The sequence below is a fragment of the Diuraphis noxia genome, unplaced genomic scaffold (assembly GCF_037042655.1).
Source record: "Diuraphis noxia isolate RWA-SAM2 unplaced genomic scaffold, SU_Dnox_SAM2 contig0002, whole genome shotgun sequence".
In the NCBI taxonomy this organism is placed as follows: Eukaryota; Metazoa; Arthropoda; class Insecta; order Hemiptera; family Aphididae; genus Diuraphis; species Diuraphis noxia.
Genome location: NW_028301712.1, coordinates 6,455,443 through 6,472,910, shown reverse-complemented (window position 1 = coordinate 6,472,910; position 17,468 = coordinate 6,455,443). Strand labels below are relative to the sequence as shown.

The following is a 17,468-nucleotide window of genomic DNA, read 5'->3' as shown; positions in this document are numbered from 1 at the left end:
AATTTTTAAATCAATCTAAGGTTAATCTAAGGTCGCCACCTATTATAAATTGTATTATTTTAATTTATTACAATTCAGAAATTATAAATATTAAAAAAATTACAAAATAAATTAGAAACCTATTAATTATTTATATTTAAATTAGTATTGTGCATTTAATAAATAAGTACATTTTGTTGAAAGTCAGAAAGTTGTATTTGTCAGGGGGGGCATTCACCCCCCTGAAGTATACCTGGATTCAACACTGTCTATTACGATAATATGACGGATTTTTGAGTGTGCACTGCAGGACTTACAGATGAAGTAGTCTCAAAACACCACCGACTGTCAACGGGATTCTAATCATTTCAAAGTTCACGGATGGTTGCGCGTCAGCAATAAGTTACGTCGCGTGTTCAATTGAAGATTCTTTAGTGGCAGTTAATTATTACCTAGTCTGCCGGCGAATGCACGGCGCGGCGCTTTCGTTAGGCTTCCGTTTTGTTTTGTAATTTTTATTTTTAATCCGAAACTCCGCTTCGACGGGGTACAGACCGTACAATAGGTACGAACTGCATGAAAACTTTCCGGAGCGATCCAATGTCGGGCGGATTTGTATACGCTATACTCGTCCACCTCCTACGCCGTGAGCACCAACCCTTGTCGTCTACAAATCGCAACGCATTAGTCGCGACTTTGTTTATTACCACCCTTCAGGCACAAACGTTTTCATTTCGACGACCGTTTCGGTAAGACACAGAAGTTGCACCGTGTAATGATGATGATAATAATGTGCTACGCACTTAAATATTATATATATCACACGCACTGCTCGTTTTTCCACCGGCATTTCGAAAACCACCAACAATATACGGCTGGTAGGTAATTACTAATTGTAATAATAATAATAATGATAATAATAATAATAATAATAATAATAATACAATAACACTATTATCATGACAGACGTATAGCGTTGACACGTAACCGTTGTGAAGTACAGGTGTGCAGGAAAATGTAGGTTTTAAATATCTACGTTTTCGAATAGCAACAGTTTAGCAGTGGAAAATGTCGTATGAAACATTTAAAACATTTTTCACGGCTACTATGAAATTATTTTTGAAATGTTCAAGTAATTTATAATTCCTAGCACGCTAGTCTACTAACCCTCCTATATTTTAGCCAACCAACTAGAATTGTATGTCTACAATGCTTTTTATATAATAATCATAAAGTCATATATTATGTAACTTTCTAAACATTTATTTTTATGATTTATCTATTTTTTGTTTTCTCTGATAATCGTAAAAACCCTCAATTGTATTTAAATCTTTTTTACAATATGATAGAGAGATTTTATTATTTTTAATGTATAGTTCTTCTATAAACGTTTTAAAATAAATACGAAGTATCCATAAAGTGTTGATTGTTAAATCCATTATTAAAGAGTCATCATACATCTTTGAAATATTAACTTATAAACTCCAAATCCAAATTTTCTTGGAAAATATATTAATTAAGTACGCATGACGTTTTAAACAACGTTATCGAAGTTAAGGATTTCAATTGAATAAAAAAAAAACCAAATTTACTTTTATAAAGTGTGATTATAGTCCTAGATTTTTAAAAAATATTACCAAAATACGGTTTTTGATTTTTCTATTTAAAACTAAAATAATAAATTTCTGAAAATATTATAATCTATTTAATTTATGCTTAAATTTCAATCAGATTAAATTTTTGCTTAATATTCCAGTCAAATTTTTGTATTTCAAATATTTTTTTTTCAATAGGTATTATTAGGAAGATTTTGTAAAATCCTGTATTAAAATAATCGGAAAATAGAAATTTCTGATTAAATGATTTAAAACGATACTCTGATTTATTAAACAAATATATTCAGCTTTTGAATAACTAAATGAAGGTTAATATGAATTAATTTTTAGAATTCGTTGGTTAGTTAATATAAGTCGTTTAAAATGTTAATTCGCTCGTAGTCAAAATAGTATCCAAAATGACTTATCTTATAATATTTTTTTTTCAATTCGAATACAATTCTTAATTCATGTAACATGATCACAACGTTATTTTTAAATATTTTTTTTCTTACAGGTAATTCAATAATATTAAAACGAAGAGGTTTATATAAGAATAAAGTGAATTTATCACTGGTTATAAGTTTTTTTTACGTAGAATAGACATTTTTACTGCTTATTTATGTGTTTCTTTTTATTGATATTACGTATACGATGTGCTTGTTACGTTTAATCCAAAACAATAAAACTTATCCATTCTACTAAAGTATTTTTTTAATATTAAGATATTATAAGGAATATGTTTTGTTTAATTTTTATGCGAAATTATTTCATCAGAGGGAGTCACGTCTACTACACAATGTATTATCCACCTACAAAATACAAAATAGTGTTACTAGTGTTTAAAGTGGGAAATATTTCATTTTGAAATATTAGATTTGTATTGATTATTTCACTATTTGGCCCTACTGCATTATAAATTTTATATTCTCGCCAATTTAGGAGATAACTAGATTACAGTGTTATCATTTTCTCATCACTAATCCACATTTAAGTGATTAATTAACTATTTAAGTTGTAATTATATAATTACATGTTAATTATTAGTAAGAAAACTATGATCTTTATAAAGTGGTATCCTATAAATCAGGTCTTTTGTGTTTTTTCAAATATTATTTTGCTTTATATTTTTATTATATTATATAAATTATAACTATATATTATTTCATGTGGATGATTAGCAAGAAAACTGTGATCTTTATAATATATACCTAAGTATTTGTTTCCTAAAAATCGGGGGTTTAGTATTTCTTTTTATTATTTGTTATGTTTTTTCTTTTATATAATTATATAAATACATGTTATCATTAACAAGAAACGATGATCTTCATAACATAGCATAACATTACGAGTATATGATAAACATACATGTATACCTAAGTGCTTTTTTAAAAATTTGTATTCTGTTTTTATATACAATTATACAAATAAATGTCATCAAGATTCATGATCAAGAAAGCTATGATCTGCTTTTTAACATATTATACGTACCTACCAATCCTTATTTATTTTAAATTTTTACATCAAATAATAGGTACAGTAAAAAAATACAACATATTATTACACATTGAAACTGAGAAAAAATGATTCTCAATAACTAATGAGGTATTTAATTTATTTAGATTAATTATTTAATATTTTACAAGACAAAACTACAAAAATAATAATAATTGAAATATTTCAAAATTTAAAATTTCATGAAATTTTCAAACACTAAGTGTTACAAACATTCGATATTGAAAATTTGTGTTTAAGAGAACCAATTATATGTAGTTATACATTTGATAAGTACATGAGTGAACTGATCTATTATTGAACTTAAAAAACTAAATTATTTAAGTCTGTACATTCGTTTTTTTAACGATATTAAATTTTTTTAAGCACGTCATAAGTGTATAAAATATTTAAAATCCTCGCGTCTTGTTTAAAATTTAATATAATATCAAAAAAAACGGGCGTGCAAAAATATTTAGTGATTTTACCAATATATAAACTCTCTCTTATAAGTTTACAATACAAAAATGATTCAAATATTATGTACTATATAGCGTTACGTTCTCTTTATGTAATAATTTGAAAACACATAAATTTAAATTTTAGATTTTCGGTGTAAGTCATCAAAATCTTAATAGACAGACTATATATTTTTGTTCTTTGAGGCATGTTTTAATCATATTTATATATTTTTTGTAAATTTAATTTATTTTTGATAGGTATCTATTATTAATTTTTTTTATTTTCTACTTTTGAAAATCTAGTAATACCATTACACTTTTTAATGTCATACATTTTGTAAATATTACAAAGTTTTGAAATGAAAATAAATAATTATACAATTTTAAAATGAAGTTTGTTTATTTGGAACGTTTTAAACTTTTGTAGGAATACTTATTTCGTTGAATGTAATAATAATATAAATACAAATTTATCAGCTGCATAGAAATATTTGTAAAATGAAAATACTTAATTATATCTGAACACAATACTTTTATGTTAAGATTTTTACCTCCTAATATATATTAGAAATAATAATGTTCAATTTGTTCCTGAATAATATCATGAATAATAATTGATATCGTGGCGCTCGTATTATAGTTTTAAGCTTACGCTTTATGAGGAGTTTCAAACTAAAGACATGTCATATCTTTTTCTATTGTTTAGAACGTTTTCAAAATCTTTTTGTTGGGGTCAAAACAAACGGCCCTAGTTTAAAAGAATTCAAATTATAAGTGTTTCATGTTATTCAGAAATATATATTACTCAAGCGGTCATTAATCATTATGTTGTGAATTGTGGATTTAGCCTTCCATAAAATGTTCGTTCCGTATGATTTTTAATACAGCTCTTTGGTGGATAAATAAACCTAAATAAAGAAATAGTATTCATCATACAGTTTGTCATGATACTGTAGCAGATAGTAGCTTAACACTTTGAAACGTAATAAATTAATTTCGCAAAGTATACTAACATATTTTTTCGTTTTAAAATATTATCGAAAATCCGATTGTTGACGTATTTTCCCATCGAATTACTAACGCAGGTAATAAGCGATATTTTGTGCGACGAAAACTGAGAAGACTCAAAACTTAATGAAGAACTATTCCATCATTCCTGATAACTATGGAAATGGAAGCATTTAATGAAATTGCCACCGAAATGATTTTTAATATGTTTTCAGAAAAAATAACACAGTAAAATATTATTGATACCAATTATTTTTATTCACCGAGAAAATTCATCATCGTCTCCCACCTTCCCAAATCTCAAAAAACGCTAGAGCTATAGTTCCATCCACGAAGTGGGTAATAACTAATAATAATATGCACGATACATCGTACAAACTGGACCACCTATATTGTACGTACATTGCATTTCAATGGAGTCTCGTATTGTAAGTTTATCGCACCGTCAAAGTTTTTACGTCTCATCGGTGGTGGTGGTGGCGGTGACGATATTGTTTGCATGCACAATATAAAATTATATACATACCTTAACACGTGCGGTATGCATTACGTAATAATATATTATGGGCAATAGCTATGACAGTTCGAGGGCGATTCGTATTATCTGCGACGGGTTGCTGTTCCGTCACATTTTCGACGAGAACTAAATACGTGGACATTTGATACTTTTAACTGCGTTTCTAGGATATATGGTATATTCGTCTGGCATCGATTTTTATTTTTCTCGGGCGTTATCGTGAAAGTTTCGCGCCCTTCCCAACTCGGGTCGGAGCTGTTCTGTGAATAGTCGTCACTAAACGACGTAAAAAAAAAATTGCACTAATTTAAGTATGAGGTTAAGTAGGGCATTGGATAACTGTCTAATTTTTCGAAAACGCCGTCGGGAACGAACGAGAGAGTTCTCTATTTAAGAGCCGCACCAATACAACAGTGATGGGGTAATTTCTTTGATAATTTTGTCTCAACTAGTCCAGATGCGTTTGGTTTTTATTTACCTTGATGTAGGTAGTTGGACGTGAACGTAAACGCAGCAGGACACGTCTGTAATGATCATGAACAAAGTTTTGAGTTTTTTTTTTTATTGTCAGACCTTTACGTTCATATTTTTTCTTACACCATAGCATTATGATTCATATAACTCTATAAGGTACCAGACTATTATATTCTATGGGGTGGGAAGATCCGAGGATTTTCTAAAGTGACTGAATTTTAAATTCTTGATTCCCGATGTTATTATTCCAATAACAAAAGTTCCTTAACCGACTAAAAAATGTGGAGGCGGACGACCATTATTTTTATATTTTACTACTGTATAGACGCTGAAACAAAACAGGAATAATGAGAAAAAAATTTAAATTTATTCATGTAAATAACCATAAAGAAAAAATACTTTATTATAAATGAAGAAAATACATCTATATAATATCTATAATATAATACGATAAGTCTTCAAGACATTTTAAATTTAAATTTTATTTCTGGGTTCTCTTGAAACAATCCAAGTATGATAATTAATGTGTTAATTTTTTTTTATTTTACGTTTGATAGTAATATGATCTTTTTTGTATCATTGCGATGTTTAAGTATTTTTTTCTATATTCTTATTGATTCATGTACATTTTTAGAAGAAAAATAATACATTTTTGTTCATTAATCAAATTTATTACACCTACATTTAAAATTAAGCATTCTGTTGTCCAAGCACGTATCCAGGATACATTTTCGGGGGGGGGGGGGGGGTTAAAATATTTTTAATACATGAACTAAAAATACATAATTCTATTATAATTTGATTAATCATATTATACATTACAAAATATAAAATAATAGTGTGTATAAAATATAAATAATTTAAAAAAATGGTTTAATACAATTTTTGATTCATAAAACAAAGTTAACTTTACGTGACATTCTGGAAAATGTATTGATTATTTCTTCAATATTTATTTGGATACCTCGGTGGACTGACAGTAAGGCTAAACCTGTTAGACGGTCTTCACTGCAGCTATTCCTCAAATAGGATTTTAATCGCCTTAAAGTTGAAAAAGAACGTTCTGCAGACGAAGTCGACACCGGGATCGTTGCAAGTATGGATATTAAACACCAAATGTTTGGATAAAGGTCCTTCGACGTGACGCCTAAAGTATCGATAGCAGATTTAGGAAGTTCATTATCGGGTACTGATTTCCATTTTTCCACCCACACCTTCAATTCTGATTCAAAAGTTTCATAAGTTGGTAAAATAGTTTTGTAAAAATCAATGCATTTTTTAAACCCATTACTACTGGGATTTAATTTGATTAAAATACTTGGAATCAAATATTGAAAACCAAAAATAATATGATTGTGTTTTATAAATCTTTCAATTAATTGACTTTTGAAGTAGTTTAAAAATGGCAAAAAAATTGATTTCCTATAGTACTGTTCTGGCGAATCTGCTAAAATATTGTTGCGATAGGTAGATTGCTTAATTAATCGTGGCGTTTTAACCGTTTCATCTACTAGGCTTAATACATTTTTGACATTTAAAAATAATTTGTGGAATTCTTCCTCACTATTTTCATGAATTGAATTAATAACTTGCACACAGTTATTGACATTTTCATAACATTCGGATAAATCTGCATTTATTTGTTGTAAAGATTTACATAAAGGCAGTGTTAAAGCAAATAATTTTTCAGTAATGTACAATGAAATTACAAACGAACTTGAGGTCATAGTTTTTGAATGTTGAAATGCAAGTTTTGATGTTTCTAAATTATGATGCTGTTCGAGTTCCCTTAATGTGTTAGTTATTGGTAAATATAGTTCTTTAAACCGTAACAAGCTGTCGTGGCGTTCAACCCAATGGGTTTCACACATTTTTAAAAGTGTTTGGTGGCGTGCGCATGGAATTAAGTCTTTTATGAATTTTTTAAGAACTTCTGACCTTATTGGAGATTTTCGAAAGAATGAAGTTATTGTAGATATAGATCCAATACAATTTCTTATTTCGGGAATGTTACATGATTTACTAATGGTGAGGTTTAATGAATGGGCGGCGCAATGAACGTATAAAGCGTGAGGTATTATATCGCATATATTTTTTTGAACTCCATTAAATATACCACTCATCGAAGAAGCACCATCGTAGCCATGACCAACTAAATTTTCCTTTTTTAAACCTAATTTTTCTATTTAAATCATTATTGTACGGGCTAATCCTTTTCCTGATGCGTCATATATAGGAATAAAAGTTAAAAAATCTTCCCTAATACGACAATCTTCAATATACCTTACACATAAGGACATTTGTTCTACTCGTGATATGTCGCAAGTTTCGTCTGCTAAAATAGAAAAAAAAACCTGCATTTTTAATTTTGGTTACTATTTGAGTCTGGATGGATGCACCACAAATATGTATTAACTCGTTTTGTATAAGATGGCTTATGTAAACAGCATTAGCTGCTGAATTTTCTAAATGGGCTTTCAATATAAAATCTCCAGATTGCGCTCTAAATCTTAACAACGATCTAAAATTTCCGTTATTGTTAATAGGTCCACTGTCATTATCTCCTCTTAATGCCATTTCCTGACGACCACAAAAAATAATTGTTTCAAAAATTGAAACTAGTTTAGCACGATTTTCCAAATCTATGTCGAATTTTTTATTATTCATTATTTTTAAAAATTCATCCGCGCGTATAACAGACAATTTATGTTATTCTACATTAGAATGTAATTTAAAATATTCTAAAGCATCTTTCCATTTAATAAAAGGTTTATTTACTAAAGGACCCACTTTTTGATTTGAACCTTTTCCGGTGCACTCATTAGAAAATAAAACACATACTTTACATAATGCTCCTTCTAATTGTTTTGAATAAACTAACCAAGAAAATCGGGTTAACCAAGACATTTGGAATTTAAATTTTCTATTTGACACTATCGGAAAATTATAATTTGAAGAAGGAATCCACGGATTTTTTAATAAATCGTACTTCAATTTATTTTCAGTTATTCTAACATCTACATACCGTCCAATATCTCGAAGTTCTGGTAAATCTACAGTACTTTCTCTTGCACCATTTTCAGTAGTAGACACACACGGAACTTCTTCTGTAGTAATTAATTCTGAATCCAATTTAGTTTGATTGGTTTTCTTAGGAAAAAAATTTAATATTGACGACTGATATGGCAAACTTCGTTTCATTTTTCAAAAAAATGAATAACATATAATGTAACAGTTAACAGATACACAGACACATAGTTATTAAGAAATATAATCAAATTAAATACACGTTATATTTTATAACATTACTGAATACTTCTGAAAAACAGACTGCACAATATTGGCGAGCACGAAACAATTGAACAGCTATAAAGCGATTAAGTCCGCCTTCCGACAAGATTGCGATAACATAATAAGTATACGTTTGTCATTTTCTAAAACAGATAACATGTAATGACTAGAGGGAAATGGACAAATACTTATAATAAACTGTAGTTGTACAATTATACATATTATATATATAAAGACGTGTGTAGTTAGTTTTTGTTATATTACAAATATATACCTACTTAAAATTTTTTTTAGGAGGGTTGAACATCTAACCCCCCTCCCTCCTGTATACGGGCCTGCTGCTGTCTAGAATCCAATTATAAAATTAGCGATACTATAATCTATCATTCAACATTCTAATTTGAATAAAAATATTTATTTTGAGTAAATTTATAATTTTTGAATTCATGGTTAATCGTTGGTGCTATTTATTATAAAGAAATTTGAATGCCAGTTTGTAATTGTAGTAAGTTCTTCACATAAAGTTTACACGATTAATTTTTCATAATAATGGTATCAGCTTATAATCAAATTTCGTCATGTCAAAGTAAGTTGTAGTTTAAAACCATTATATCAATACAATTCATTTAATTGCCCGTTTCAAAGTTATACGAATGTTTGGTAAATTTAGCATTACATTTAGTCATTTTTATTTTTAATTCTTCTTCTATGATTCCAATAAACAATCGACTATATAAGCTAGTGGGAAGTTACTATTAATGGAACTCACTCTAGTAAACAGATAATTATTTTTCAACTTACATACTCGCTCGTTTGCTTTGTACGAATGGTTGGTGTATTATGACTATAAGTAATACATTTAGCGATACATTAGGCATTTAATATTGAGAAAAAATATTCAAAGTTACTATTATTGATACCAGCTGGTATTAGTCTAAACTAATTTTTTAAAAGAATATTATGAACGTGATTTATTAACAACCTCTTAATTTACCAGCTCTGTTGTTCAAAGTACTAATTTTAATGGACATGACTGACAAAATCACTAATCTTTAAGTATATAATTTGTTCCCTAAAAATAATATAATGTAGAACATAGTGGAACGTTATAAAACGTAAACGTGACAATTTACAACTACGTAAATTATTTCGTTTACTCAATGAACACATTTTTTTTTTAAGTTTCATTCTACTTGATACCACTCACAATATAACATTTTTAATATTAATATGCCTGCTGCTGATCTAAAAAAATAACAGAGTGGATAATGGGCAGCTTAAATTTGTACGAAATTTGTTATAGTATCATGAAAATTATTAAATTATTTTGTAATTAAAAATTATTGATATATTAATTTTAATTTTAATGTAATACAAGATAAATAAATAGTGTTGTACTTTCAGTGTTTTAAAAATATAAAAATACAACAGACATAATTTTTTTTTCGTATACACTGTACACACGCACTGGTTTTAACAGTTTATATGGTTTATTAGTTTAGAATTGTGTCGTTTATTATCGTTTGTATTATAAGTTTTCATAGGATCCATTAAGAGAATTGGCATTTCAGAATACACAATTAAAACTTTTAACGGGGTAAAAGTATTAAAGTGTGAATTTGCAGTAAAAAGAAATCTTATTTTAAGAGCTAGCGTTTTAATTTTCACCACGCAATTAATTTTTGAATTTTTGAATAATTCAGTACCAACATTTGGAACGTTTGAAATAAAATTATTAGATTGAAAAACTAATGAGTGCTGCACAAATATTAATGATTATACATATTTCAATAATATTTATACAAATAAATGGTATTATGTTCGTATATTATACAGTAGTCGTGTTAGTTGAAAACTAGTGAAGTATGTAGATGTACCTATATTTCTTTCTCGATTGTCCGAATGCTATGCTAGACGATATATTTTCGGTGGAATAGTGAAGTCATGTTTTACTATGGAGGATTTGAATTAAAAACAATTCAAGACAAAAACTAAAAAGGAATAACTCGAAATTCGTCCTACGCTCTTTTGTCGAGTGACTTTTATCATGGTTACCATGTTTCTAATCAATAGAGTATCATCTAATTATTAAAATTATTAATAACCGTTTCTTTTTGGTTCTTGTTCATATAATATCTACATTTTATACCCGATAAAAGATTTAATACTAAATAGTATACCTAAATCTATTTATATTTCTTACTAAATAAAACATATTATATATTATATACCATATTTGATATTTATACTATATAATAATACCATACTGACATACTGTATATAGTTAACATATTTACATATATGTAGCATAAGTTATATCTGCAGAAAATTTGTATCATTTGAGCACTCTACCGTGAAATTTATATTTTTTATGTTTAGTACTTTTTATTTATTGCACGTCCACGTGATATTAAATCCAACGAAACGTATCAGAAATATTTTTAATTTATTTAAAAAAAAAAAACCATAAATATTGCATATTATATAAATTATTTGTAATAGTGTTTTAACATTTCAGAATTCATTAATCAAAGCAATCATAATAATAATAATAATATAAATAATATAATGACGTGTAAAACAAATATTGGTTTTCAGATCGAGTCTGATGTCTAACTTCAGTGCTATGAACAAGTTTCGGTGGTGGAAAAGCGCCGCAATGATCTTGATATTCATCTTGGCGATCCTACCATCCCAGTTGGCTATTGGTTCTAACACTTGGCAGAAACCGGGTTGTCACAAAGTAGGTGAGTACACGACAATTAATAAAAATCATGATCGTACACCCCATGGTATACAGACAACTGGTACCGGATAGACACAGATCATAAAATAAAATGCTTGAACAGTCAGCACCGAGTAAAATTTTCAGAACACTGGCTTGTGTAAGCTTTAAATGTTTGGTCATAAAAATGATTTATAATATTCGATAACCGATATGTTTTGGTTTTTTTTTCATAACAACCTTATTATCAGAAAGGTGTTTTGCTCCATAATACTTGTAAATAGGTACAAGTTGTCGCAGTTTGATAATCAAGAGCTGATGGATGATTTTTTTTATCAATCCAGAATGTGAATATTTAAGCATAGTATTGAAAAAAAATCATACAACTAAAACAAGCATAAAATAATACGATATTACATATGCCAATTTATGGCCTTCAAGCGTGTGATTGAAACGAAAACAGCTAAACTGTGGACATTTGTGTGTCATTATCTCGGCAACGGTCTTCATCGTTACGCTCATTTTGTTTATTCTATAAAGGCGACGACGCTTAATCCGGGTCGCCATTTGACGCCATAAATATGAGTCATTTGTATAGTATTCGTCCTTATTTCTTTTTATATTCTATTGTATCTGTATCAGCGCCTATATATTTATTTTCTATACAACTTTATACTTACTCTTACTTATTATAACAATTAGTTTTTCGAATTTATTGTTTTCATTTCTTTTTATCAGCCATTTATAAATGAGATAGCTCACCGCGTGCAGTGTAAGTATTTTGAGAAAACGCGTTTTTTTTTCTCAAACCATCGCCCAGCATCTGGGACAAGCATAATTCTCACGCCGTCCGCGTAACTTCCACGGGTGTCGACGACATTTCTACGACGTTTCACTCAAGTTTTCGATATAAATTACTAACATAGTTAGGAACACGTGATTTTTTTTTTCCATTGGTTATATATAATAAAAAATTCAAGATTTTTGTACTTGGAGATTTAATAATTTTTATGTGATTGACCAAGCGTTATTCATCTTGTATAATATGTAAGTCAAATAATTAATGGGAAAAAATGTTATGTAGAATTCTTTGGTTTTGAACCATAATATAATTATGACCAGTGTCATTTGTAGAGTAAAGCTTAATGGGTTAGTTTTAAATGTATCGAAAATTTGCTACAATATTGTGTAAGAACCGTTTAAAACTATTACATATTGTGCCACGATAAAGACTATAATAATATTAATTCGTTTACAGACTATAATAATATTTATATTACACTCAATGGTTGTATTAAATAACCATATTTTTTTATAATATCAATCTAAAAAAGTACCGAAAATTATAGCGTGTGTGTCGAATTTCATTTCATCTCTCAAAAAGACATAGTATATCTATAAATTACGATATTTTATTTTTTAAATATTTTTTTCGAAACTGCATTTGTATGGATCATATCAGTATAATAATAATTTATAATATTATGTAATACTATCGAATATCATGTAAATAGTATACGGACCATTAATTTGATATGGTAATATTACTATCGTGTTGTTCGATAAATGACGACGTCTATCATATTATACGACATTTCCACATCTATACAAATAAATCCACATAATTTTTATGGGCTTCTGAAAAATATTGTAAGACTATACGATAGTATAGCACCACCATAATCACCACAATCTTCCATAATCACCGATGTCTCCCATTTCATCCCCCTCCACCAACCACCAATGCCTTTCGAAGTGTCGTGGAATGGCTTTAGGAGTTAAACACAACTGTGGTTGGGAAAAAGAATGGTATGTGCTAGTGGTGCTTTATTAACCTAACATGATACAGACTTCATTAAAATTCACGAGTATTATAATATTGTTGTTGAGTGGCTAAAAAAAACCTTTAATCAGTGTTCCCCGCTGGCGTGTATACCTGACTTAACCAAACCGTTGTTGAACTAAATCTTCCATTTTTGATCCACCGCTTGCCATTACTATTATTTATTCATTTTATGACCCGAGATATCGAAAAGCGCGGAAAATCAACTTTCGATTTTATATACCTAAGGTCTTAAGTAGTATAACATATACCTACAACGTAAGAAATAATATTAAATTTTCACGATTTGATTAAAAACTTATAACGAGAAGCTGAAAGTCAATTAAAACACTATTTGTTTGTGTTACGGTTTGTTGTTAAAAAAAAAAAAGAATTTTTAGGGAACATTCAGCTGACTTCGGGTACTAAAACACCACCAAGGTGTCTACCAGTCTAACAATAGAAGGAATTAATTTCGTGAATTAAAAATTAAATATGAGTAGTAAATAGTAATTATTGCAAAATATAAAACATACATTTCAATTCTTCGCAGTTGTACTGACCGGTCGTCGCAATGCTGAAGTCGTCCAATGTTTGATAACCAACCTAACCGCCATCGCCAGTCGTCGTGACTGCAATTTGTTCTATAAAATTACGCACACACACGATATAAAACGTCAACGCGTCGCTTTATTATTTTTATTATATTATGTTTGTCATCTCATCGACAGGTCACACAAGGAAAATCAGCATACCCAACTGCGTTGAATTCCCCATCACGACCAACGCGTGCAGAGGATATTGCGAATCATGGGCGGTACCGTCACCCGCGGACACAGTGATGATCAACCCACACCAGCGTATCACGTCCGTTGGCCAATGCTGCAACATCATGGACACCGAGAACGTAAGTATTTAACAATATTATAAAAATGGCTAACATTACCACCGTTTAATTATATGATTTTGTTATAATAATGGGTAACATGTCATTATTATATAATATAAATAATGCGCGTGGGTCGTATGCGCATCGTACGTGACGCGTAACGTTAAAGAGAACATATTAATATTCCGTCACGAGCCAAATTACGTTTTGACTTGGCCGGATTCACAGCAACTACGTCGAGTGTCTTGTCGTGCGTGGGCGTGGTAACTATGTTCACAACTGGTTACCGAATATGGTATAAAAGTTGAGTTGTAGTCAATTGTTGGTATAGCCCACTACAACTTGCTTATTTCATGATATCAAAAACTGTTTAAAACTGCGTTTTTACAAATGGTTATTATTATAGTTCACTCGTTTTAACGCGTCGCGCGTCGTTTTTTATTCCGTTTCAGTTTAGTTAATAATGCGAGCCGAATAGTTACATCTATTTAGTAAAATTATTAATGGCGCAGGGAAAATAAAATAAACATCCGAGATATACGAGTATACGTTTCAGATAATATTATAATATGGTTGATTACATAATAAATATAATACTGATTTATTTTTTAATGTAAATGTTTAGATTAATTAACCACAGTAAATCAATTAGACACGATATGGTATTTGTCTAATTTATTAATTTATTTGTATTAGTTGAGTACATACGTATAATAGCAAAAAAAAAAAAAAAAACACGTTTATATTTCTCATATTATAGTTATCTAAAACTACATGTTCTATAAATGCTGTTCATTTTTAAAGAATAGCTTATTTCCGTTAGCTAATTGATTAAAAAATGATATTATATACTCAAGTATACAAATAAGTTAGAGCATATATATTCGTATTTTATTTTAAAATTATAAGTAATAGTACTTATAATACAATTTATGGTTTTTCCTGTTTTCATTTTGCATATTGAATAATTTAGTATTTACATTTATATTTATCGTGAAGTTTTTGTTTTTCTTAAAAATCGACTTACATAATAACAGACCGAGTGTACAATTACCATGAAATATAATGTTCACGTTGAAGTACCAAAACAAAAAATAAAAACATTTTATAATGCTTCTGAAATGCAAACACAGTATATGTCATCTCGATGGAAATCGAGTTAAATGATGTTTAATGTTTCATGAATATAAATGAAAAAAATATCTCCCATTGATAATATCATTGGCTTAAACGCGCATCTACATATAGACACGAACTTAAGTCGATGTATTACATAAAACACCATAGTGAGTGTATATAGATTTGTGAACAGCTTTATCGGATTTAAAATTGTAAAAATGTATATGAGCTTCGCACGAGAAACGATATAGCCATAAAGTATTATAAAATACTTCGCATCATCACTCGGTTGTAAAGGTTTGATTTAAAAACACATGTGTTGAATTTAGTAATTATTATGCTTTTTTTTTGTCTTGAATTCTGCAAACGTGCTTCTTGTTTTGTATGATATAAAACATTTACACATGGAATAATTATAGGAAAATCAAAATATTTTAGGTATGAATAGTATGGTTACAAATCATCATTGTAGTTGGTAAAGCTATTTTTTCCATAGTTTTCATACAAAAATATTAGTTTATAGTGAATATAATTTTTTTTCCAATTTATTTAGTACGCAAAATGTAAATGATTGGAAAGTAACAACTTATATTGTAATATTATACTAACTACATTTGAATTCAAAAGTATTAGTGTCGTGCATAATGCATATATATTATAAATACAGCCAAGTATATATTTTTATTCTAGACGTGGGAGTAAAAATATATTACTGCACATTTTATGAAATACGTGTGGTAAAAGACATAAAAATGTTGATGAGAGATTTAGTTATTTCCTCAAATCCAGTGTTAAGATATTATCCGTTTAGAAAATGTTATATCAAACGATTTCCATTTTATTATGAGTGAAGCGAAAAATATTAATTTCAATCAAATGAAAAACTTCTTTTCGTTCAATTTGGACAACCCATAAAAACATGTTTACATCTCTATTTTTTATGCATCAATAAATACCTGTATATTTTCTAAAATGTAAAACACCATTTCAAAGATTTCTGTTCGTACGTTGGATTTAATTTTCTTTCAACGAATGGGCATTTTTAGAATTTTCTACTCAGAGACACTATAAATCAATATCATACATAATTTTGCTCTCGATATTTCACTATATTATTGAATTATGTTTTTTTTTACCAAAAACCGTTTGACTGTGATTTAAAATACTAACGGCCTAATAGATTTTAAACTTCAACTTTTATGTTTGATTACATTATCGTATAATGCACAGTATGATGAAAATATTAAAAACTTTTTTGTATTTTATGGTTAGTTAAAAGTTTTAATAATATCTTATGACTTATGAAAAACCAAAATTGAATAGAAACTTCAACATTATAACACTATAGGAGACCTAGATGCGTTCAGAATCATTTTTGTATGACTTCTCTTGTCATTGGTGTTATATGATTAATAAAATGTGTAACACGGCGCATTGTGTATGCAATATAGATACATTTTTTATTGAATATTGTAAAATGTTACAATATTATTATCACTGGTGCATAAATTATTGTACCGTTTCAATACATATTATCCACTCAGTGTCTAGTCTTATAAACATGTTATGGGCATGCTCACCACCTGCGTAATATTTATCGTTAGTCACCCCGATCGAGTTTTGGTCAATATCAAAAAGCGCGTAATGAAAACTTGTGCACCCCAAGGCCGAAACATAAGACTTGTTGTATTTATGGTATATAGTAGGAAAAAATCGTGTATGTTTCAAGAACCTTTTTTTGTTTGTTCTGTCTCAAAAAGTCACAAAAAAAAAAAAAAATGGCCAAGAAGACTAGTGTCGGGAAAAGAGAACGCCAAGGGCAAAAAAAGACTAGCAGTTTACGTCGTGAATTACGAGTATATTGTTGTTCACCGGTGGAGTTAACTCATTTACGCCATTGACGCACGAAAGACTTTGAACTCTTGCGCAGATAATATACCTTTCAGTGTATATTCGTAATATACACCTACTGTTATTATTTTTATATATTATACAGAGTGATCCGAAATTCGCTTTAATTTTGACAACGTGTCTGAAGTTCGTTGTTTCAGATCCAGTGGAAAGCGTGGGCGCCAAATATACTAGATAAAAAGT

The 17,468-nt window shown here is 28.8% G+C and overlaps 2 protein-coding genes across 3 annotated transcripts in view; one reads left to right on the top strand and one right to left on the bottom strand.

The window, feature by feature from the left end:
* The window catches only part of Gpa2 (Glycoprotein hormone alpha 2), a 54,898-nt gene that overhangs the window by 25,569 nt on the left and 11,861 nt on the right, over window positions 1–17,468 (top strand). Inside the window, exons 2-3 of the mRNA XM_089220770.1 lie at window positions 11,418–11,566; window positions 14,098–14,273. Of these exons, the coding sequence (XP_089076896.1) occupies window positions 11,428–11,566; window positions 14,098–14,273 (315 nt within the window). The 5' untranslated portion in view covers window positions 11,418–11,427. The remainder of the gene's footprint in view (window positions 1–11,417; window positions 11,567–14,097; window positions 14,274–17,468) is intronic.
* On the bottom strand, window positions 6,021–8,841 carry LOC149057990 (uncharacterized). 2 transcript variants are annotated; one of them, XM_089220772.1, is made up of 2 exons: window positions 8,554–8,841; window positions 6,021–6,750 (listed from the first exon to the last, which is right to left on the bottom strand). In XM_089220772.1, exons 1-2 carry the CDS (start codon window positions 8,727–8,729, stop codon window positions 6,708–6,710), a joined length of 219 nt encoding a protein of 72 aa, XP_089076898.1. In that variant the 5' UTR covers window positions 8,730–8,841; the 3' UTR covers window positions 6,021–6,707. The 2 variants fall into 2 exon arrangements, with proteins under 2 accessions (XP_089076898.1, XP_089076897.1); XM_089220771.1 differs by having other exon boundaries at window positions 6,021–6,675.